General features: G+C 40.9%; 1 protein-coding gene across 3 annotated transcripts in view; it reads right to left on the reverse strand.

Annotated features, from left to right (window-relative positions):
• Nucleotides 1-1,235: 1,235 nt before the first annotated feature.
• Nucleotides 1,236-25,083, reverse strand: part of klhl5 (kelch-like family member 5) — a 65,182-nt gene continuing 41,334 nt past the window's right edge. For all 3 annotated transcript variants that reach the window (XM_004564293.6, XM_004564292.4, XM_076884937.1), the window contains exons 3-13: nucleotides 19,276-19,412; nucleotides 18,676-18,872; nucleotides 17,196-17,408; nucleotides 12,148-12,334; nucleotides 11,317-11,541; nucleotides 10,412-10,487; nucleotides 9,786-9,872; nucleotides 8,310-8,384; nucleotides 7,893-8,030; nucleotides 6,402-6,573; nucleotides 1,236-3,669 (exon numbers count right to left, since the gene is read on the reverse strand). In XM_004564293.6, coding sequence (XP_004564350.1) covers nucleotides 3,613-3,669; nucleotides 6,402-6,573; nucleotides 7,893-8,030; nucleotides 8,310-8,384; nucleotides 9,786-9,872; nucleotides 10,412-10,487; nucleotides 11,317-11,541; nucleotides 12,148-12,334; nucleotides 17,196-17,408; nucleotides 18,676-18,872; nucleotides 19,276-19,412 — 1,564 coding nt within the window. In that variant the 3' untranslated portion in view covers nucleotides 1,236-3,612. The remainder of the gene's footprint in view (nucleotides 3,670-6,401; nucleotides 6,574-7,892; nucleotides 8,031-8,309; nucleotides 8,385-9,785; nucleotides 9,873-10,411; nucleotides 10,488-11,316; nucleotides 11,542-12,147; nucleotides 12,335-17,195; nucleotides 17,409-18,675; nucleotides 18,873-19,275; nucleotides 19,413-25,083) is intronic.

A 25,083-nucleotide genomic window follows, 5' to 3' on the forward strand; every position in this document is an offset into this window, starting at 1 on the left:
CAGTCAAATTTCAACCCGTGGTGGTTTAAAAGCTCCAAATGCGACAACTGTGACAAAACTGTCACCATGATGTTGACTTGTAAACATCTATGATGAATTTTTAGTCTGCAAATCAATATTCTGACAGTGTTAACACAACAAAGTGCACTCATACACTTTCTTTCTCAAAGCTGCAATTAAAACGTAGGCAAAACAAACACGTGTAAAAATTTACACATCGAGTTTGCCGCAAAGTGATGACACCATTTGTGGATGAAGGATTGCACGAGTGCCAGCACCGTGATGACACCATCAGTAATGAACGCACCTTTTCCCATTTGTTTTCCCCAAAATGAAGAGGAAATTTGCTCTTAATTCACAGTATCTGTCATTTCCTTCTGTTTGTTCCAGCTCTTTATTGAAGCCATATAGTGCTTTTACTGGGCGCCACATAAAGGATTTTATACACACTTTTTATACACACTCACACCAGTCAGTCTCCACAAACTTTAGGGTCTTTACTAGAATTAAAAATACAGTTTTGTGGGTCTCACAAGCGCTTGACTGCACAGCATATCTGCTTTATTCTGCTGCTGCGTTGATGCAGATGTTGACAGATGTAAGTGTTTACCGGTTATTTCCAAGTGTAGGATGCAGAATGAAGCAGACCACTTTGTGTCTCCCTCTTGCTGCTGTCAGGGGAAATAGACTCAGGTGCAGTAAGGCGGCAAGACAAGGTCACCAGCATCATCTCTGAACGCCACCGGGAGTCGTTTGTCAGAAGCACTTATGATTTAAAGCTTCCTCTGCAATAAATATCAGAGTGAATCACTTGCCTACTGGTCACTGTCCTGAGGCTAAAATATCTATAAACTGCCCCCATTCCTCCTCCCTGCACACTTGTTCCACTCTGCCTCGAACAGCTGTGGCGTCTCTGGTTCAGTGTTTAGCTTTTACATTTGAGGAGCTGCACTTAAGACTAATGAGGATCCATATTAACCTCCAGGCACATGAAAATACATTCAGAATTGCACTTCAGCAGCCAAAAACCTGCACAGAAACCTTTGAACTGCAAAGGGCCTTGGCTGGAGTCGCACCAATGGGGGTGCTGTTAGAAATAAGAGCCAAATTTACACCACAGTGGCATTTACTGTGAATGTGACAAACGCAAACTGCCAGCTGCAACATCTGTAGCATAAACATGATTAGCTGTTGCTGTTAAAACGCCTCTGTCGAGCAGGGAAAAAGCCACGGGAAGTGGTAAATCACATCTTGACTTTAATGTATAAAAGACCAATGATAGCTACAGCAGCATATATTGTACATACATAATGTATTTTGTAAAAGACGAGCAGCTGTGCAGTTTCCCACTGACCGCTTTTATTACATCGCTTCATCATCTGAATTCATGTTACAAAAAACAAAACACAATAACACACAGCATTTTCAGTGGGAAGTGTATAATATAGACACCGTAATGCAGTAAGACTACATTCAGACTTTATATTTATTTATGTACATAATATACAGTTATAGTTAGATTTGGAATGTGTTTTATGTTATTTTTAACCTCTTGCTGAAATCATACGACACAGTGGAGATGACACACTTCTTCTGCTGTGATCTGAAGAGAATTACTCTAAATAAACACCAGGCAGGTTTGAAGAAGCAAGCGAGGGTGGGGGAGAAAATAGAATAATGCAGCAGTGCATTAGGCTTGAATAAACATCAGCTCGGCAGAGGGGAATTGAGAGCCTTCGCGTCTCCGCTCTTTAGATGTCAAGCTGGCAAATTTGGGCGGCTTTTCAGTCTTCACCGGCTCCTGGGGCGCTTGGCTTTCAGCTGTGTGGTTAAGTGTGTCTTTGTGTGTGTGCAATATGTCCGTGTGTGTTTGTAAAGTGCATCCTGGGGGCTACATTAGCCCTACATCTGTCAGTTCAGAGAGGAAGCCTGTTTTGCCTCTCACTGTCAGGAGTTTCCTTGCTCTGCACTGGACAGACAGACAAACACACACACGCACAACATGACCAATAGGAAACAGACAGGAAATGCACAATTAAGGATGCAGCATGACATTTTTGTGCCGTGTGCCGGTAGGGAATCTGCTGTCAGAACCTTGCATTCCTTACGTTTCCTGACCCACAGTTTGTTCCACAGCATTCATCTGCCCCTCATGTCTTATGTTTTGTCTACAGTAGCATCGAATCCAATAACGCTTTGAACTCGACATCAAACAAAATATCGGCACCGGCTGAATCAACGTTATTAAATTCATGGTCTCATTACATGGTCTGTTGTTCATTTTTCTGGGCCTGAAATTGGGCTCTAAAGCAAAGCGGTGCAAGCAAACGTGTGTGTGTGTGTGTGTGTGTTCGTGTGGTGATGAAGTGGGAAAACGGGGATGAAGAGAAAGCAGCAGGGAATTGAAGATGTGGTGAGGGGAAGATTCTCATTTGAGATAAAAATATACTCCTTGCAATTTCTGAGCACCCAACACACACACACACACACACACACACACACACACACACACACACACACACACACACACACACACACACACACACACAGGAAATGAAGAAACCTCTACAGCGGAGGGAAAAAATACGGTAGCTGAACAGACCCTGTCTGTAAATAGCTGACCCTGTGGTCTGGGGGAAATTGAAAACAAAATTTTCCTGCAGGGATCAACAAAGGATCACAGTGTTATCACCATTATCATCTCACACACACACGCACACACACTTCAAACCCAAATATCCTGCTTAATGGACCTAGAGTTGTGCAAAAATGGCAGTTAAAAACAAATAACGAAGTCAAAAGTTGGACAATCTTCTGGCGCAACTTAAAGAAAAATAAAATATTAAAAAGCTGAGATAAACTTCATACCGCAGCATTGCAGAGGCTTCAGATGTGAGCTGATGCAACATGGAAGACATATGCGCAGAAATATTTGATGAAGCATGAAATGTTTTTGCATGAAAATTGTAGTTCCTCACAGAATCGCTGTTCGTGAGGGTGTGCTGATTATGTCAAAAGTCTTTCTTTCATCTGTCGGCGGGTAACGGTGGGAAAAAGCAAGGGGAAGAAGAGCACTTGCCAACTGCAGCATAAAAATAATAGGGACTATCTTAAAATAGCATCAGTACACAGCATCAGATACTGTTTGGAGAAACGAAGAGCGTAACGTGATGAGGCAGTTTTGACAATCTCGCTCTGTCTTCCACCTTTTTACTCAGCACAAATGGGAGCTGAAAGCAGCCGTGTAGATTTACACGTGCACGTACGGTATGTGTGGGACAGCTGTTCTGTCGAGCTCGGATAAACACTGCAGATTTCCTCTCTGCCATGTGTATTTCTGGCAGTTCACTTCTGTGGCACAAAGTATCGGGACGTGAGAACTTTATCGGAGAGCTACTGACATGTACCTGAACCCTAATCTGCCTAAAATCTGAAGGATTAGTCGGCATTACGCAGAGTAAAATGTGTCTTTGCTGAAGAGTGTTCGCAAACAGTTTCCTGGTGTGGCCGGAAAGACCTCTCGGTGTCCCCAGCAGTGTCGGCGGTGGCAAAGAGGAGGGTCTGCGAGCCATATGGTGAACAGTCTGCCATCTACTATGTGAGGTTGTGCTTTCACAGTCTGACAGCCACCACGCACGCGCCTGCCCTGCCCAGACACAGAGGTGCTACCTGCAAAGATAACAGGACAAACATGAGGAACACAGTCAGAGATGTGGATTGTTTATATAACTGAAAATTACTATTAAACTACTGACTTGCATTGTTTCATAGTTTTGAAAACGTTGAATGTAAAGACTGCAAATTTGTATACGGCTATATTTTTAAATGGTCTGCAGCTCACTTGAGCAATTATTTAATTTCATTTTAGTCTTTTGGGGGAACAAATTTATTGATTTTGGCTCAATAAAAAAAAAACAGTTTTGAGTACAAATGCTGTAAATAAATCTACAGCAGAATATCTGCCCCGTGCCCGAGGGTAGTGATCCAAAATAATGGGAAATAGACTGATTCTTATACAGCAATCTACTTACTCAAAGAGCACTTTTTTTAACAAGTGATTTTTATCTAACATTCACACACACAATCACACTCCAATCAATGCATCGGGACTTTGGGTTCTGATTGTAGGGGTCAGTATTTTGCTCAAGGATATTTTGGCATGCAGGCTGGAGCAGCCAGGAATCCAACCGCCAACCTTCAAACTTTACCACCCAAAACACGAGTCAATACCAGAAAAAAACAAAAAACTAACTAGAAACATGACTCTATGGGAATGATAATATCCTGTTTGACTTAAAAGTTTATAAGCACCTTGTTAACATATACAGATGGATAGCACACACGTGCTGATACACAGACGCGCACTCTCTTGACTACGCCGAATTTACTAATGAAGACTACTTGATATAATTTAAAGCTTGAGAAAAAAAAAAAGCTAAACAGAATTGAAATGACTTTGTTGGCTGCTTTAGGTGTGCTATTCTCCACAGTCTGGATCTATTAGGTGGTGATGGATGATCTCAGTGGCAGCCAATTTCAGTTTTACTATCAAACCTCATCCAGAGCTTACTTTTAAGATGCTTCAGCTGCAGTCTCTGCTGCCTCTGCAAGCCTCTTTGCAACCTACGGTGTCCCTATCGTGCTATTTTTGACTTGACTTGTGTGTATAGCTGTGCTCAGAAGTTTACGTACACTCATGGCCACGATAATTTTGGGCTATTTCGTTATTTCTTTCTGTTTTTGTTCCAGGGTGCAATGATTGTATAGCATACATCTTTAATGACTTTAAAAAACACTCAGGCCAGTGATGTGTGTACGTAAACTTTTGACCAGAACTGTAAATGCACCGAATGGGAGGGAGATCCCAGAATAGAGTGATGCTGCCAAACAAAAACTGACTGCAGATGGAAATAACCCATCATAGTTATTTGGAGTAAACGGGTCCTGAAAGTGAACGGAAGGAAATGGGTTATTATGTGACTGCAGGGAATGCATGCTGTTGATATCAACAGTGAGCCCAGCAGGGAGCAGAAAGTGACGATGATAACCGAGTGGTGGAGGTGGTGTTTTAAAGAGCATCAGTAAGTGGTGACAGCACAGCTTCAGGGGAACACAGTGAAGCTGTAACTGCAGCAGCAGACATGAGTCAACCACCTGAACCAGCTGACAGGTTTTTATGCCGAAATGCCAAGGTAATTTCTTCTAATATCATTTTGAACAAACGGACTCATTTCCCCATAATTTATAATAATAAAAAAAGAGGAACAAAGAGAAGGCATCAGTGCTTATGTTTGACATCACTGTTACTGCACAGACAAACCATGCTGAGCCTCCTTTTAGCACCTATATTACTCGATTTGGCATTATTGTGACTGACAGATTTGTGCCAAAGCCAAGAGTGGAAGTGATGCCACTAGGATGGCACTGACAATACACCAACTGATTTGTTTGTTTAAGTCTCTGACAGTAGATACAGGACATATTTAATGGTCTCAGCATTTCTTCTCTCATCTGAGTTTGTCCTCGTCCCTCCCTGCCAGTCTGAGCAGTTCAATGCATTCTGCTTCCTTCCTCCCACACCTCTCTTGTTCTCAGCATGGTGCCTGTCTCTAAAATGGCAAATTTTAACAGAAAAATCTGCCAACCAAAGTTGGAAATCCTCTGAGCCTACGTGGGAGATGGGGTATAAACTGAAGAGTGGCAGAGACTCCTGAAAGCCGCTGAATGAGATCACTCAACTTTGAGCGGCAATATCCAGCGGCAAGGACAATATTAGCAGGAGGAAAACACACATTTACATAACAATGAAAACATGCCAAGATACATCGGAGAGGAGCTGTGGGAAGGTCAAACTGTGACTGAGTGTTTATACATTTCATCTACTGATTGTACATTTGTGTTTTACTACACGTTTTTTACTGAACTGCAATCAGTGTGTGTGTGTTCATACCTGGATGCCCTCTCTGGATACTCTCAAGCTTCACTTGGTTCACATTTTGTCATACTTTCAGTCTTATTCCAAACTGAATTAAATTAAATTTTCAAATTCCAAAAAAATCACATGTACAGAAGTATTCACAGCCTTTGCAATGACACTCCAAACTGAGCTCAGGTGCATCCTGTTTCCACTGGTCATCGGTCAGATGCTTCTACAGCATGACTGGAGTCCACTTTGGGAAATTCAGTTGATTGGACATGATTTGGAAATGCACACACCTGTCTATATAAGGTCAAATAGTTGACAGTGTCAGAGCACAGACCAGGCTAATGGTCCATGGACCTCTGAGACAGGAACATGACAAAATGTGGAACAAGTGAAGTGCTGTGAATACACAAAATGCAGTGAATGAGGTTAAAGAGACACAGATTTGCTGCGCTGTGCACGTGTCTGCATACAGTACCTGTTTCCACTCGTTTGTCTGAGGGTCGTAAGCTTCCACAGTATTGAGATACACCTGGCCGTCATACCCGCCCACAGCGTACAGACGATCACCAAGGAGACAAACACCTACGGCATCTCTGCTGATGCTCATGGGAGCCACAGCTGTCCACACATCTGTCTGAGGGTCATACCTGCACATAGGAGTTCACACTGTAGTTCAGTGGTTTGAAGTTGGCGTGAGATGATGTTCATTAGCTCAGCTTAACATGAATACTGGAAGTAAAGGAAAACAGGCTATTCAAAAATAAATACCTAATTTTCACCCCTCACTTTGTGCCATCTCATTTGTTTAATTTCACAAAACAGAAATGACAGGATCTTGCTTCAGTCACATGCTGTGACCACTTCTTAGCAAAACAGCTGGACACAGTAACTTCACAGATTTGTTTCATCACTGTATGACACTAACACACCTTTACAGAGATCTCTGCTCACCAGCCAAATCTGGAATAAAGTGTGGGTAGGTATAAACAAGTCAATAAAATAGTGACGTTAGTCTCACCAAAATCACAAACTGTGTTCTTACAGCAGCTACATGTACCTAATTAAATGTATGTGTAGGATTTCATCAGCTGTAGATCTGCTCGCCTGTATTTTTTCAAACTTTGGACGTAACCAGGAAAACTATTTTCCTTGTTTTGCAACATGTGCGCAAAGCTAAGCAGATAAAAAAATGACTTCAACTAAATATTTCACAGGGAATTTTTCAACCTATCAAATAAGCCCATTTTTCAAGGTGTTCAACTATTCCTGCGAAATACAATATATACAGAATTAATGTAAATGTAAAAATAACGTAAAAATTATTATACATTATATATATACACATATACACATATATACACACACACATATATACACACACATACACACACATATACACACACACACACACACATACATACATACATACATACATATATATATATATATATATATATATATACACATATATATATACATATATCCAATAATTGAAATCAGCACGTTTCTACGATTTTACAACCAAAACTGTTAAAAACAATCAAACACTGTGGTAGAAAAGTCAAGAACACAAATCTTTGTTGTGATTTCTTTATCACACTTGCTTTCCCACTACCAAAGCCACAGTGTGCTGCACTGTCCAGTTCATTTGTTCATGTAAGCAGCTGCATCTTTGTCCTTGAGCAGAGATTCAAATGTCCTTTCTTACTGATGCGCTGACAGTAGTCTTACACTCAATTATAATACACACAATACTAAATCAAGGTCAAATCCTGCTCCCATTTAGTATCTTCATTAGCAAGATTAATGAGTAATAATTCTGCACATTGCAATGAGGATTCAAAAGACACTAAAATCTTTCCATTAATTTTACAAACGCTGCCACTGTATGACAGACACATTATAAGCACCACAATACTTTAGCATATTTCAAATCAAGCAAACACATTCATAAATGTGGACTCACCTTTCCACGCAATCACTTAACCGAGATGCCAGGGATGACGCCGGAGCATCGTGGCCTCCGATGGCGTACAGGAACCCGTGCCACGTGGCCACGCCCACACCTCCACGCCTTTTAGCCATAGGGGCACAACCACTCCACCTAAAAATGAAGAATACAGTTAGAAAAAAAGGAGAGGGAAACATATTGTTTGAAAATTACTTTACTCTTTCCAGTCCTTCCAGTAGACCTTAATCAAAGTACATGACAAGCTTTTTTCAGTGTTGTCTGTTCTAACATCCTGTGAGGGTTACTAGTCTCCTTTGATCTGTGGGTAAATAACCTAACAGGAAGAAGCGCTTCACTAGAGGAACATGTAGACAGGAAACAAAATAGGAGACAGCAATTAGTTGCTGACAGATGAAGTCCCCGGTCTCTGACCTGTTGGTGTGGGGGTCGAAACACTCCACTGAACGCAGGCAGGATGAGCCGTCACGACCTCCTACTGCATACAATCTGAGGAAGAGGGAAGATGGTGTTATCCCTCTGAACATTTCTGGACCCTGGAAGTCCCTTTTCAGTTTCGTGACACTGAAGCAGATGGTACAAGGTGGAAGACAGGCATATGTGTGTGTCTGTGTGTGTAGCTTGTGAAGGTTTTTTTGAGGGCAAAATGAGGTGGGAAAAATCAATCAGCCATCACTCTTGGTGCAACACAACCCTGAGCAGTCAGTCTGTGTGTGTGTCCTTGTGTGTGTGTGTGTGTGTGTGTGTCCATGGATGTGAAGTTGGGACGGTAAAGAAAAAAATGAAACGGGGCCAGTCAAGCAAGTAATAAGTTCCATCAGGCAAAGCGCTCTGAGAGTACACAGCACATACAGTACATGACACACTCACCAAAGCACACAGCAATGCTCACACACACACTAACACACACACACACAAAACTGCTGGGCAAGGTTAGCCGTTGCTTCTGTATTAATTAGCATCTATAAAGCATTTCACTGTCTCTGAGGCCCTGAATAATAAAAACAACATGCAATATTTGATTCTAATAACTTCCAATTCTTTGGCCAGCGAGGCACTAAAAGCCCTAAAGCCTTATTAAATCCAGCTATTTAAATAAATGTTCGTCTGTGTGTGCATGTGTGTGAATGAATATTGTTATGCTTTCCATTACTGCCTCACGTGTCTTACAGAAGAAGGTGGGAAGTGACAGTAGTATAAACGTAACACTTTTATCTTCCAAACAAAGAGCGAGATTGTGAAGGTTTCAGGTCTCACGTTTCTCAAATGACAAAATATTTACAAAATCTTCTCTTTATGCCACACGTATCAAGTCACATCTTGCATAAAATTATTTTTTATTTGATTTTTGAGAGAAATATCAGCAGCTGGTAACACTGGCTTCAAGCTTAGCTGGCAGATACTTTTGCTTAAAGTCATTCAAATAAATATAGAATATCACATTTTAACCCCCCTGGCGCCTGCACTATGATTCATTTGTAGTATCTTGTCTGTATTGGTATTATTTAACTTTGAAATATGTAATTTAATGCTGCACTTTGAGCATCCTAGTTTATTTTTTTATATTTACATTTATATTTCAATTGAGGTTGCATTCTGCTACTTCCAAATGTCCACAGCAACATATCAGGGGCAACAAACATTGCGTTTGTGATGTTGATGCCTTTTGGAGCCCTTTAAACTTGAATTAACTAACAAATTATATGGCTCGCTATGTGTAACAGATGCAAAATGCTAATTCCAAAACCAAAACGTCTACACTCCATAACAAACGGCCAAAGCTGTGTTTTGTGCTAAAACAGATGCGCTAATATTGAATGCACTTAATATAACTTAGAACAAGCAAATCTGAGTAACTTTTTACCTGAGGGGAACTGTGAGATCACTTACTTGCCATTGAGAACAGCTACTCCCACTGTGCTTCTAGGTGTAACCATGCTTGCAACAAAGCTCCACTGGCGTCCTTGAGGGTCCCACCTGACAGACACAGTGTAATTTCTCAATCCTGCTCAAGGCACAGCATAAAAACCTGTATCTCTAAGGTCTCAGTCACACAGGCTAGAGACCGGTCAGCAACTCCCTGGCAACCTCCAGTCACTAGGGAAAAATGTGTGAGTGGGGCTTTAGCAATCATTTCACAGCAGCTGCCATCAAACTCAAACAACCCTCACTAACTGCTCAGGAAACGTCCATTTTTTCCTCGTGACCAGTGGTTGCAACCCAGTGTGACCTAGGCCTTACCAATAATGAAATATGTAATGTTTAAGAAGGGAATCAAAATATCTGTCAACAGTAAAATGTCATTTTAAAGAGAGACAGCCGTTTCTCCACAGAAAAACAGTATAAAAAAGCAGGGATATGAACAGCAAAACCTGGTCATACAAACCCAAGTTTACCCATATGACTAACTACCAGACAAAGTAAGTGACACTATTTAATAATTTGGATGAATTGACCCTTTAAAAAGCTGGGTTGATATCACAGAAAAAAAACAGCAGTGTGAAGTTATTTTGCACCTTTCCACTGTACTGAGGTAACTCCAGCCATCGTGTCCTCCTACTGCATACATGGGTCCCTCTAGAACAGCCACACCTGCAGAAGATAAACACACGTACTATTAAATCATGAAAACTTCTCAAAACCAAATCAGCCAGGATAAGCAAAGCATCACACATATAAAGCATCATACTTTTAGGACAAGAGGTGTTAGTTTTTATGTGTGTGTGCAACTACACCCAGGGCATTAGGCATGTAGAGTTAGCAGCATGTTGACACCTCTGTACTTCAGGGATTTATCTGCCTAAACATCTGTGCTGCCAGATGTGTTTGAAAACCCACCACGGTTCACACACTTGCACACTTTCGTAAACACAATAAAACAGCACAGCACGCCTTATCAAATGTTGTTATAGTAATAGCAGGACACTGCTGCGAGTGGGGAGATGCCTTTCAAATGAGAAACATGGGCTCAAACCAGCCTGCTGAAGTGTTCTTGAGCCGTGGCACCGAATCTGCTGATCCGCTGCAGTTGAGTTGCTCTTTTTTGTCACTTTATTGCGTTAGGAAGCAAGTGTAAGGACAACGTTTGAAGGATTGAATCCAATTTCATAACCAAATATTTTTTTTCTTCAAAACTTTACTTTTATATCACAGTGCTTAATATCTTTGGGACACAGTTTATCCACAATGGAGCAGGGTGTGTCTGTAAGGTGCATCTAAGCTTCTGTTTTGATCAAAATTTGTAAGGTAAAGTCCAGTTTATAGAACAGCACAAAGTGAAGACATGCAGGAGTGTATCGAAGGCAACTAAATTAGAGATAAAGTATAAATACAGCCCAAACAGGACACCTACCTTCTTGACTCAAAATTCAAAATCTAAAGCAAAAAGAAAAGAAAATATAAGTTGTCAAACTGCCCTCACCTAGGCCATGCCTGTGTGTGGACATGGGGGGCATGACGCTCCAGGTTTTGCTGTGTGGGTTGTAACACTCCACAGTGTTGAGTGTCTTGAGTCCGTCTCGCCCTCCAACTACGTAGAGACGCCCGTCGAGGACTGCTACACCAAACTGTAGTCTCCGTCCACTCATGGTGGCAACTTGCCTCCAGGCGTCTCGACGTAAACAATACTGCTCAATAGTCGTGGCACCTGAAAAAAAAAAAAAAAAAAGAAAGAAAGAAGAAGAAGTACGTGCTATTAATTCTGAAACTCTCTAAACTGTACTTTTTCACACTTTGTCCTTTTATGCATTAAAAAAACAATTCAAACTTGCACCTTCTTGATAACGCCTTCTCACAGTTGTAGGATAGTGTTAAACCTGTTGACACTGATGCTAAATATTTCATTTAAAGGTAGAACTAAAGGAGCTGCTCATTAATGTGGAATCTGTTAAGCTATTAAGGTGAACCTATTATGCTTGTCCTTACTTCCTGTAGAACCGACTCGGTTCCTCACACTACACATGCGGTCAGCAAATGTACAAGTAATTCCTTTAAGCAAAAAAACCCTTCAGATTACCCTAAACAGCCTGTTTAGTGAAGGAATACCCTTAATATGGTAATGTCAGCTGTGGCTGTGAGCAGAGATGCCCCATCTATTGAAATCTTCTGTTTGTAATGGGCATCAATCAGAACAAAGCTTTTCTAAATGGAAGTTACCGACTCTCAGTTTGTAGCATTTGTCACAGTTTAACTGTAAGCTCAGTCCTCCTCTACCACAGCATCACCTGTGTCTGGATGTGAGATGCTGTTGTACCTTTCGTAGCATCCATGCCACCCACAGCGAACATGGCCCCTACGGTGGCCTTGCGAGGCCGAGTGCGGGGGCTCTGAAGCAGGGGCCGACGCTGGGGTAAAAGGTGATACTTCATCCCCTCCATCAGGAGGCGTTGGCACTCTACACTCTCCCGGAGGAGAGGGTTGCTCTCAAGGTCCGCTAGGAACTACAGACACATGCAAAAAAGAAATGAGAAAAAAAAGCAAAGGCATCAACACGCAGAATCATGTGACAGCTGCAGCTGGAATATATGGAGGGCACACGCATGTGCTACATCAGTATGGGTGTAGGGACATGTTGGCTGCGATGTTATCGCTGATTGAAGAGGTTCAAGAGCCGAAAGAAGGCTGCTCTCTCTCATTGAGAGATTAGATGAGATCAGACCAACAACCATTAATGCGCTCTCGCACACGAGACCACACACACACTGATCATCTGACACACTAGAGAACTAATCTGCCCTCAACATCTCATCAGCTCTCCACACCCTATAACCTCATCTACAATCACACACACACGTGCGCAAAGACAGACACACAAATACCCAGGGGCTGCAGCAATCCACAGCCTGTCCCTGAAAACACATCCTGAGGAAACTGCTGCCTGTGAGAGGCATGGTAGTGAGAATCAAGTTTTCCCTCAAGCATGGGGGGGAAATACATGATTTACATTTAGATAGGTTTGTGTTTGTGTGTTTGTGTGAATTTCGAAGTCATTTTAGGTTAGACTTTGAGAATGCCTGCATCTCTGTTTTTGTCCCGCATGTTCAGACAGTCACTTAGATTCAATCACAGAGAGCAGGTATAATGGAAGAACTAGAAGATAAATAAAAAAGAAGAGGAAAGCGATTATTATTTTTACCCTCTCATTATGAATTATGTTCTCCTCCATAATTCCCACCAACACAAATAACATTCAGCTCAAATAATTCAACTTGGTCACTGAATATAAAATCAATTTCCCCCCCGCCAGACGTGGAGAGCGTAAAGCAGGCATGGTAAATGGATAAGCAGCTTACACACCAGGGTGAACCCACACTTCTACTGCGTACAATCACTGAGGGACAAATTACGGCGAACCCTATTTGCGCATTCATTCATGTGCATGTGTGTTAAAAAAACGGACAGATCGAAAAAAAATAGTGTTTGTCCTCTCCGGTGGTATTTATACATCTCTCTGTGAAGGACTGAATGTGGAGGATGAGATAAGACAGCTTGCTGCAGGCGTCCCACCTTGTCCTCTCCGTCCTCTCTTTACCTCACAGTGGGCAGAGAGAAACTTGTGTTATCTTCTCTGTTTCAGCTCACGCTTGAGAGAGAGAGAGGGGCAGCATGGGCTCTGTCTTCTTCTAAAAAAAAAAAAAAGGCACACTCTCATACACACATCTTCCAGCTACACACATTTTTTATTCCTTATGCGTGTCCCTGTTGCTGGATGTGCTCTTGCTCTAGCTGTCCTCTCCATCTTGACTTTTTGTGAACACCATACCACTGCACAAATTCCCACAAAACACAACTTACAAACAATACTGCTATGCAAATAATTTAATATACAATTTTAATCATTTCAGATTTAATGTTGTCCTTTGAGGCAGTTCACTGGTTTTAGGCCTGACTGTAATATCTCAGGAACTACTGGGCGTACAGCCATGACATTTTTTCCACATACAGTCATGGTAGCCACAGTCTCTTTCATTTTAGCGCCATCATTTTAGCTGTATATTTACTTTTTCCAATACTTGTACCATATCTTGTATTTAGCACTAAAAAATACAAGAAATGAACTCATTCAGTGCTAAAAAAAAAAAAATGCTGGCATCCTCACGTATTAAAGTGAAAATCTAAGTGGTAAGTAAACATTATACCTGTGAAATAAACTAGCATATTAGCACTGTCGTATTAGATTTACAACATTTGTTTTTTTAGCATTGTGTTGTTGGAAGGCGGGCTTTTAAATATATAATACATCTCGATTCAGGTTTGCAGTAATCCATATTCTTATAAACATATTAAGAGCCAAGGCACACCATAATAAATATAATAGCATCTTTTCACTAGTGCTCTGACCTTGTAGTGTTGTTAAAAATTAAAAAACAAAACAAGGGGAAGTGTTTTACTGAATTTCCATGACAGAAAAATAAAATCTCATTTTAATTCTTCTCCCTGGTCTACACTGCCAATTTTGCTTCCTGAGATATCACATAGAGAAACTTACATTTATATTTTTTTCTCCAGATTACAAGCAGCAAGCTGTGCCTGTCTTGGGAGAAGACTTTGCACTATTTTTGGTAGGCTGCATTGGTTTTTGCCATTACTTTACTATTACTGAAATAAACTGGCTGTGGCTGTGTTCATTAATTTACTCAACTGTTGTCAGATTATCTGAAGAGCTTTGCAGTCTAATTTTTTCTATAATCGTGGCTTCACAGTAAGGTGCTGGGGTCGTTATGGCTCAGGATATAGAGCAGGTCATCTACCAATCAGAAGGCTAGTAGTTCAATCACAGTCAGACACTGGACAAGATACTGAACCCTGAGTCACTCCTGACACATTCGTCAGGGTGTGAATGTTAGAGAGAAGAATTACAGAAAGAAAATGATGCTTTGCTGGCAGCACTGTACAAACTAATAAGAATTAAAACCCAACAAAGAAGTCAAATAGGCTCGCAAACGGTCATATCCAGAGCAAACTAATCTTGGTTCACTAATCTGACCCAAAAAATAGGACTAACAGTTCTTATAAAAACGTGCCTGGAATATGTTAATTTATCACCATGAGGATAATTTGGGTGAAGGCCTATTAAGTGATCATCATGTGCAAGTTTTATTAAATTCTGACAAATAGTGTAGAAGGATTACCAATTCTTGTGAACTGTGTCCAAGTGGCTGCACATCATCATTTAGCAAGACGCTTACTTCTGCTTTTCTGCATACCTCATACATACAGGTTAAGTTCATTGAAAGGTCATATAGTATGGCTGGAAACAAACGCATACACACACACACACACACACACACACACACACACACACACGCACACACACACACACACACACACACACACACACACACACACACTTCATATTCCTGCTTAAGAATGTCACGTGTATTTGTAATTGCATATTCTTGTATGTGACAATAAAAAGGGCTGTAGCAAAGGAATCAGTTGAAGTGAGCTGAGTTCAGGTGAAGGAATCTTTTCCTCAACTTTGGCTGACACAGAGAGCACATTCTTGTCTTGTTTTGTCGTGCAGTTGAGTGTCTTGTGTTCCAGCGGGGTTTGTGCCTAGATAAACCCAACAGATGAAGACACCCACGTAGGCTTCAGCTGCCAACATGCTCCATCAGACCTGCTTGTCGGTTGTCATCCTGCCTAAAAGCGCTAAATTTCCACTGGTCACAGATATTGTACAAGCTGTCATACAGCTGTTTGGTGTGTACCGTCAGGCTGATGCACTTCTGAGGAGATTAGATGAAGAATATATATGTGAATGTGTATGAGTGGGAACAGGGATCGGGAATTAAAACATTTCATCTGGTGAATTGACATCCTCTTGATGAATAATAACATGGTGGCCTAGATAGAGAGCTAACTAATTGGCTGATGAATATTGATCGGTTGTCTGTGTGAGGTTTATGTTTCACTCTATTGGCATTTCACAGCTCGTGAGGATCCTGAATGCTGGCTTATTTGTCATTTTGTCATGGTGGCGGTGGGGGAGGAGCTGTCACACGTGATACACTGTTAAAGGTAAAAATCAACCCTTGGCTCTGTGCCTCTTTTGCTTTCAGTCTCTCTGCTCTGTTGCCACTCTGCTGCTTTACCCCTCTGCCATCCATCTTCTTCCCTGGTTACATGTTACAGCTACTTGTGATTTCAGCTGACCGGGGCGAAGCCATATATCTGAGCTGTTCATGCTATAAAGTGCCAAAGAACAAAAACAGGGCGATGTATAGATGCTGACAGAGATAATGGAAAGACCTGAGGGGGGACAGAGGGAAATTGTTGATAAGGGAGATGAAGAGAACAGATAATTTAGCTGCAGTTACGAGAGATATCACAGTTAATTAAGGTTTTAAAAAGTGTGTGTCTGATTATGCCTGTAGCCCTGGGCAGTAAGTGAAGTTCTGCTTAGCATAAAAACTTCTGAGCATTACAGTATAAGTCAGATACCTGCCACACATACTAGACAGCACATAGAGCTATGACACACCTGACAGAGTAATGGTTATGGTCCCCAGCTGTCTGAAGAGGACAGTGAGACAGAGAGACAGGTTATAACCAAGAGGCCCGAGAGGAGAGAAAAAAAGGACGAGTTAAATTTGGCCAGCACACCGTCAGGGGGGAGACAGATGCACACTCCAACCGTGTACTTTGCTGTTACACATATGAGGACATAAGCATCTTTGACATCTCCCAAAATAAAATCAATAAAATATTCATGCAGTTCTAGCTTTGAAAAGCAAAGACTAATGCAGCACGCTGAGTGAAATGGTCAACAACACAATATAAACACAATGTGCTCTTTGTTAGCTAACAGCGATTAATATATTTTTATTCGAAGAAACCCATGAAGCGCCGCACATCGAGACATGTCGTGTTCACGGCTAAATCTGGTTGACCAGTTGTTAGCCTTTAAACAGACACGTCTAATTGTCTGTGTATGTCTAAATTTGATTCGAAAGCAAAATGTATTTTTTTAACTATAAAATTCATGTTTACCCATTGAGCAATTTTCTTTTGTTTGGAGATCTAAAAGGTCTAAATTTTGTTAGGAAACGCTTGTGATCAAACAGTAACACATCTAATCAAAGTACACAGAGCAGCATTATCCGATGTTTACGCCTTTGATAAGCTTATGCAATGTTAAGTTTATTCCCTTTCAGAGCTGCCGGGTCTACTTATTAATGCAACTCTGATAATTAATTGAATTTTCACCAGGATCTCTGTATTGTGCATCTGTTTGTTAAATCTTACCATTTTAATTTTCTTGGTAACCAGTGACATTTACCTCTTTGACGCTCTCACCTGTGGTTGCAGCAGCGGGAGTCTGATATGAGCCAGCAGCTGGGGTAGGTGGCGTTGTCGAGTGGAAGCGTCATGACGGACCCAGGTTAGTAAAGACGTAACCACGGTTTCCTCATCCGGCACGTTAATCTCATCAGATGTGAGGAGCCTTTCCATCTCCTCCACTGGTAGTAGGAGGAACTCCTGGCCTCCAACCACCTCCAGAAAGTGCTCCTGGGGGTGCAAAGAAGGTTAGAGTAAAACTGAAGGATGGATGAGATGGACTGGAAGAGAAAGACAGAAGTGGGGGGAGGGGGTTAGAATAGATGAATAATGCATTGCAAAAAAAAAGAAAAAGAAGAAGAACAGCAGAGAGGATTTGAGAGGAGAGAGAAAAGGGATTAAGGGTTTGAAGAATACAAGTGGAGGGAGGAAAAAAGAGGAGGAAATTACAGCTTGAGAAAGGTCAGATAAAAATTGAGAGGAAAAGCTGCAAAAGGGGATCTGGATGAGAAAATATGAGATCTATTGAGTCACAAGACGGGAAGAGATGATGTGACAAAAATTAATGAGTGTAATCGGTTAATCTGACAGTTATTTGCTAAATGAACTGATTAATTGCTTAGTCTATTTGCAGCTCCTTAAATTGCAGATTTCCCTGCGTGTTTTTGTCAAACAGTCCAACAAGCTACAGCTGATCACAATCTTGTGAAAGCTTATTTCTCATTAGATTTAAAAAAACAAAACAAAAAACTCTCAACATATTTCTACCATCTGTAAAATTAAAAGAAAAAACAGAGAAAAAAATGTGACCTGAATAAAAAGGTAGGAATCTAAAGCAGTGTCGAAGTCATTCTTGTTTAGCTCTTACACAAAGACTGCAATAATCCTGTAAGCTTTGTGAGTCTGAACGTGTGTTTGAGAGTGAATTACAGACACTGACAGTCACACCCAAAGAAAGCCACCTTTATGACATAATTACCCGAGATTAAACCTTAACAATAATCCACTTACAGAGAACTGGAGAGAAAAAGAGAGGAACAGTACTACAGACAGAGACAGACACGCAGAGTGACGCTGGATGAAAAATGAGGCATGTAAAAAAAAAAACACCACACAAAAAAACAAGAGAACAAGAAAAAGAATAATCAAGTCGATGAAGGAGCTATTTCACCGTCACCATAGCAACTCTGTGCAGAAAAACAGCCATTGTGGCAATAATGATTGTGGTGCTGTGTGAATGAGGAGCCAATTTGTTACCAAGAATAAGATGAAGGCTGGGGGTGACTGGAGTCTTACTGAATAAAGCTGTACTGAGGTTAAAGGTGAAAGAATCCTCTTAATTGTTTTTACATGTCACTGTTAAAGACTTGCAATCTACCTAGATCTGCAACATCATTTCCAGCACTGCGTTTCCCAAAGCAGTCTTTTCATTCATTTTCGTGTGGTGATTCTACAAGCAGGGGAGGTATACAAAGATGTGAACTGGCTTTGTACCCACCATGGTGTAGGCGTGAGCAGCCCGATGCAGGTCATGGCAGCCCTGAGCATCAGCATAGGAGCGGATGCCGAGACAGTTGGATGGGTGGAGCTGCTTCATGAGGAAGGAACAGCAAGCCTGAACTACAGATGACAACTGCAGCAGGCAGGAGGCTGACAACAGAGACTCAATGGTGTCTTCCCTCAACTCAAGACGGCCTGGATGACATGAAGGGAAGAGCAGAGGAGCAAGATGGTGAAGAAAGAGAATTTAAAACGTCATAAAAACATGGAAATAATGAGACTTAATGTTATTTAAGAGATCTGCAGTACTGCAACAAGATCACGTGTGTTCATCTTTTTAAAAAGAGAATAATCATTAAATATTTAGTTAACATAGAAAATGTAAAGGCAGCTAGAAAAGACTTCCTGGAGATCTTAGCCATTAATAGATGTTGAGCTCACAGTAATGTTGGTGCTTGTTTGCATAATTTAGATCTTGCAGAGTACTGTACCACACAGCCAAGCACTATTTACTACAGAGAAGAAAAAAAACAATAATTCCTTCTTAAAGATCATCCTGTTTTTCTAAAAAGAAAAAGGGAAGTTGACCACTATATACCTGTGTATGCATATTGCACCAGGACCCACAATGCATCAGGGTCTACACCCTCCATCTTCACCTCGTCCTGCTTGGCTTCCCGCACATCACTGGTGAACATTGCAGCAAAGTAGTCAGACACAGATGAGAGGACAAGCCTGTGAGGAGAGAGTGTCAGGGATCAGCCACAGAAGACGGATGGCTGTAATGGAGCAACAGAAAAAGTTCACTTTGACCTCGCTGACAGGATTGGGTCAGAACACAGATCAGAAAAGAGAAAGAAGAGGCACAAGAAAACCATCTGAAGAATGAAACAGGAGGAGAAACCTTAAGGAATAAAAATAAATAAAGCTTGTTGCATTGTCAAACAGCATATGCCTTTGGTTAAAAACAATCCCCTCAACTTTCTGAAACTTCCAATCTGATATTAACATACAGCCACAGTAAAAGCCTAAATGTCCCAATCGACTGATTTGTCTCTTTTAACCTCTTTACGTTAAGTGTTAAAGTGTACAGGAATAAGGAAATTGGTCAGACTTCAGCACCAGGTGAGATTTCTGCAGCAGTTAGGAATGTAAAGGTCTCATTATATAATCTCCTTTTAAAAATGAAGGTCGCTGAAAGACCTTTATATTAGAGATGGAAAAAAATGAGTTAGAAACCAGTGTGTGCAGAAAATGGTAAAGAAAAAAAAGTAATTATTTCATCAGTAGAGATTAAAAAAGACACCTAGTGTCCCCTGACCTTCAGTGTAAAAACATACTTTATCAACCATCCATTTAAAAAAAACAAATGATGCAGAGCCTGAGATCTTTAAAGAAACATAAATGCTATTTCAACAACATTCAGCCAGATTTCTGTCTAAGAAAGAAGAGATGGCAGCTACAACTTTTCAAAGAAATACACAGGCACAGTTTCTAGACTTCCTTCAGTGTGGTACAGCACAGTCTTTGTCAGTAATAAGACTGTAAAACCTAACTCATGATGATTCAGACCTCTGGCTTGGAAGATTCTCTCATGATCCATTCTTAATGACTTGCCACACAATCCTTCTATCGTACTGCCAGATCCAGTCAAAAGTGAAGCCCTCCTCTGCAATGCTATCCAGTGTGCTCAGTTGGGCCTTGCTTGACACCCCTCATTTATATAGTATACATTAATTCAAGATGTAACTTTACTCTTTGAATAAGATATGTGTTTAATTTACCCACTGCTAGTTTCTTAATCTTTTTGCACACACTCATACCCCTTGGTTAAAAAAAGGAGAACAGAAACATGAGCAAATCTAGTGATGAGATAAAGGAAGAAGAAAGAAGACAGAAAGAAAAGAAGGGGAAATTTGATTATAATAAGACAAGGTTAATGTAAAATTTATTGGCAGGAAAGTCTGAGGAAGAAGTTAGCTAGTGTAATGGAAAGAAAGTGAGATGAAGGACAGAGTGAAATTATCTTAAGGTCACTTGTAAGAAGACAGTTAATTAATTCCATTCTGCAACAATCCATTAACCTTTCGTGCCACTGTTAAGTTACACACAGGCACACAAACATCTAGGCATTACAACAGCACTCGTTGGTGAATATTTACTTCCTGCTAGAGATGCCTTTGCACATGAAACCTCCAAGGAAGGATGCAAAATGCCATTGACATATATTTTTGATATCTGATCTAAATGTATCTGAGTAAAAGGCTCCCGAGTAAACCTTTTGAGGTGCAGCAACTAGTCAGTTTAACTGATTAACGTAAAAATAATTCGGAACGTTTGTTCAAGCAAAGTCCCAAACATGACCTGAATGATGACATAAACTTGTGACTCATATTAACATGTTAAACTGGCTTTGTTTGTGGCTACTTGAACATGAGTGTGTGCATGCACTGAATGTGTATAGTCTCATTACTGAGTGTGACACTGGGACCTTGACAGATAGCCTGAAGCAGAGAAGAGCTGTGTGAGCGTGTGTGCAAGTGCGTGTGTGTTTATTGTGCAGACAAAGATGTCAAAAATACACTACAGTCAGCAGGAAGTCATTCTGCCAGTATTCTAGTCAGGTATCTTCCCCCCCCCCCAATCCCTCTCTCCCTGGTGCACACACACAAACATGTTCCCTTAATTTTTCATGGGTCTCTGTCTGACTAGCTGTGAGCGACACAGGCTGTATACAGCACTGGGTTATTTGCACACAAACACAAATGCACTGCGCTGAAGACAGAGACAAGACAGGCAGTGTGTCAACGTGTAATGGAAAGAGCAGAGAGAAGACAAAATGCCAGAGTGGAGAGAGCAGGAAACAGACGAGTTGGACTCAGGAAAGGAGGGCAAGCGCTGGAAACTGAACAGTGTGTCTGTTTGTGTTTCAGTGTGGATGTGATGCTCGGTATAGAGACACAGTAGTGGAAAAACAGAGAGGGGAAAATAACAAGCAGGTCGTGAGAAAGACTTGCTTGGATACTGCAACTTTTTGCAGTATCTCTGAAATACAGAGTTAGAAGAGAAGGACCTTTAACTGATAGCTTTGCTGCCAGTCCAGGGATTTCCTAAATCCATTTTGGGGCTTTTTACCTGGAACAGTTTTATTAATTGGGTCTTCATTAGCTCATGTGTATTGGTCATATATTTTATCAGATGGTAGGAAAAGCACAGATTTCTTCCATATATTGCTGTAATTGATTTTAAAGTATGTGCACTACCTATGGTTACCCCTCAAAACTCCATTCCCAGCCAAAGCCTTGAAATTTAGTACAGACTTTAGTACAGAGAATAAATCCTAATGGTACGTATGGTTTGAACCATCAGATTTACTACACACATTCACATCACACTTGGGTTAAGCTGAAAAAAAATATCAGTCTATTACATTTTCAGCTATAGCAACAACACACTACAATACTCTGAGCAGGACCCATTGTGAACTGTCACATCCTCTGCAGAGCAAACAGACCTGGGTGGTCCATATAAGAAAAAAGCTCCTGGAAGTGGCTGTGCATTGCCCTTTAACAGAGGGGCTGAGGTTAACCAGATGTACACTGGCAAAACCCACTAGTTAGTTTTCTTCATCAAAGTCTTTATTCTTGTAAAACCAACCTTATAAACCCGCTGTTAAAGTTCAGCTCATAGCTGATTCTATTGGCTCTTCTAAAGGGCCCTACAGTCTATTATCCCCCGCAGTGTATCAGCAAAACTGAAGACTCTTGGTCTTGCAGTAATGGAAACAATGAACCGCAGCGCACCTACCTATCAGTCGATATACAGTGATGGTAAAAAAAAGAAAAAGAAAAAACAAAAGGTAATGGTATACTTAATAAAAATCGGTGAAGGCAGCGCTTAGAGAAGTAGGTACAAAAATAGATTTGCAACATAATGTGCTGCCACAGAGACTAAAAGGTACAACTGTGCTCAACATATTTATGCATTCACAGAGTTTTGGGTTGGGTTTTCCTCAAAGTGCACTGTTTGCAACAAACTCCGCAAGAGATAAGCAGCTACACGCAGTACAAGTAGCCTACTCAGCGTGTACACTGCATTTGTCTGTTTACATGTAAGATAAAGAGAGAGAGAGGGAGTGTATATTTTAGTCCCAGAAAAGCACTTTTATCCTACACATATAACAAAATCAATCCCTAACAAAACAACCACTTTCAAACAAAGATGTCGTACTCCTACCGCTTGGCACACACACACACACACACACACACACACACACACACACACACACACACACACACACACACACACACACACACACACACACACACACACACACACACACTTGAGACAAACGAACACTCAAATACTTCAGACGCCAACACACTCTTTCACATGCAGCATTAAGATTCTCCTACAGCAGGGTCTTTTGTTTGTCACCATCTGTGCCTGGAGGACTAAATCAAATGAGGCAGAAGAGGAAGGCGAGAAAGAGAGAAAAGAAGCCTTTCTGCTGGTGGAGGGCCACTTTTCTGTCTCATCCCTGCAGATGGACCCTGCTGCTTTGCCAGTGGCCATATGCCCAGGGAGTAACATCGACGGTGCAGTGGAGGCATGTGACTGATGCATGGTTCAAACAGACTCTGGTACATATGGTACAGAGGTACTATAAAAATAAATCCTAGGAGCACGACTGTGGTTCTGCTGTTTGTGAGAGATTCTTTCCAAACATCCTGCGTGTGCAGTATATGTGTCATCGTGCCCGTGTGTTCATGCGTGAGTGTAGATGCACGTGTTCAGATGTTGTGGTGCATGTGTCAGCACTTCATTCGGGAGTTAATTATAACGCTGCTGCATGTATGTGATAGTAGAATCACTATTTCCAGCTGCTGTATTGTTTTTGCCTTGTGAGTCTGTGTGTGCGTGACCTGGAGAAAAACTGAAGTGGGATCAAAATTAGTTCTGAGCACCTTGGCAGGTGTTCATGTCTGTCTGTTGACAAATTTTATTAAGCAGATGACACATCGATTCCCCCCCCCCCCCCCCCTTTTTTTGGCCGAGGCTCTTGTCTCTCTCTCTTTATTTATTTATTTTTAAAACGCTGTTTCTTTCCAACTGTTTTTTGTATTGAACAGTCCAAAAAAACTATTCAGGCTATCACTCTCGTCCTCTACAGCTTTATATTAGCACTATTCTTTAAGCTAAGCTACTATAGAGTGACTGTGCCAGCCCTTAGGCTCATGATGTCCTGGACACTGTCTGTTCTTTTAAAAATATTGACTGTCTTTACAGCTCAGATTTTGGCATGAAGATCAATCTCGGGATCATGACTTTTTGGTGGTAAAATAATTCAAACCAAAAAGAGTTATATTAATAACTAAACACTTTTAGGATGGTGTCATTTGATGCACTCTCTTGGCTGAAGTTTTGTCTGTTTTCAGTGTCTTCTTCATATATATGATGGCACTTGTACCTTTAGGTGTTGTGCTTTACTGACCGACTTTCAATGTATTTTTTTTAATCACGAGAATTCTTATCATCTGCCCTTAATCTTTTAAAAGAGATAGACTGGGATGATTTATTTATATTAGCATACATATTGATATACTATATTTTTCGGACCATCGGTGCACCGGATTATAAAACGCACGGTCGATGAATGGGTCTGTTTTTATACATAAAGCCACCGGATTATAAGGCGCATTAAGTGAAACAAAACAGTCAGATAAGTCAAACTTTACTCAACTCATTCTTCTTGCTTCCTCCACTTCCGTACCATTGATTCATTAATGTTGAATCCTCTCGCAGCTGCTCTATTCCCATGTTGTTGCAGTATATTAATGACTAACCTCATCTTGTGGTTGGATTATCTCCGTTGTTCTCCTGACTGAAGTTTGGTCTGTTTACAGCATCCTGCCATGCAATTGCATTTGTCAAAAACCATCGGGAACCCTCACGTTTAATTAGTTAGTGGTTCATCCTCCAGCTTCACTGTGTTATGCTTTGTGTTATGCTAACATAGCTGTGTCGCTAGTGATCACATAGCACAGCATTATATACCAGGTAGCCTAACTTCAGTAACCCTATAAACGTCACTACTGTTCAGTTTTCTGTCTTCATTTATGTTGGAAGTGGTAGCAGAGCTGTACGTTTTAATTTTTTCAGAAATCTCTCAATAAGAACATGGTATATCATGTTTAGGTAACTAGTGAAACTAGCGAGCTAACTTCCTGCTAACTTCTCTGTTAAATTGAATAAATTCTGTTTTCATGGATACCTAGATGTTAAACGTAATTGTTAAACCTGGTGAAGCAGCAACGCTGATCATTTTATTAAAGTTAAAAGAATATAGACAGTTTTTAACTCTCAGTGTGCTGGACTGCTCGTTTGACTTTGGGACCTGAAGGGA

This window comes from Maylandia zebra, linkage group LG6 (genome assembly GCF_041146795.1).
Source record: "Maylandia zebra isolate NMK-2024a linkage group LG6, Mzebra_GT3a, whole genome shotgun sequence".
NCBI lineage: Eukaryota > Metazoa > Chordata > Actinopteri > Cichliformes > Cichlidae > Maylandia > Maylandia zebra.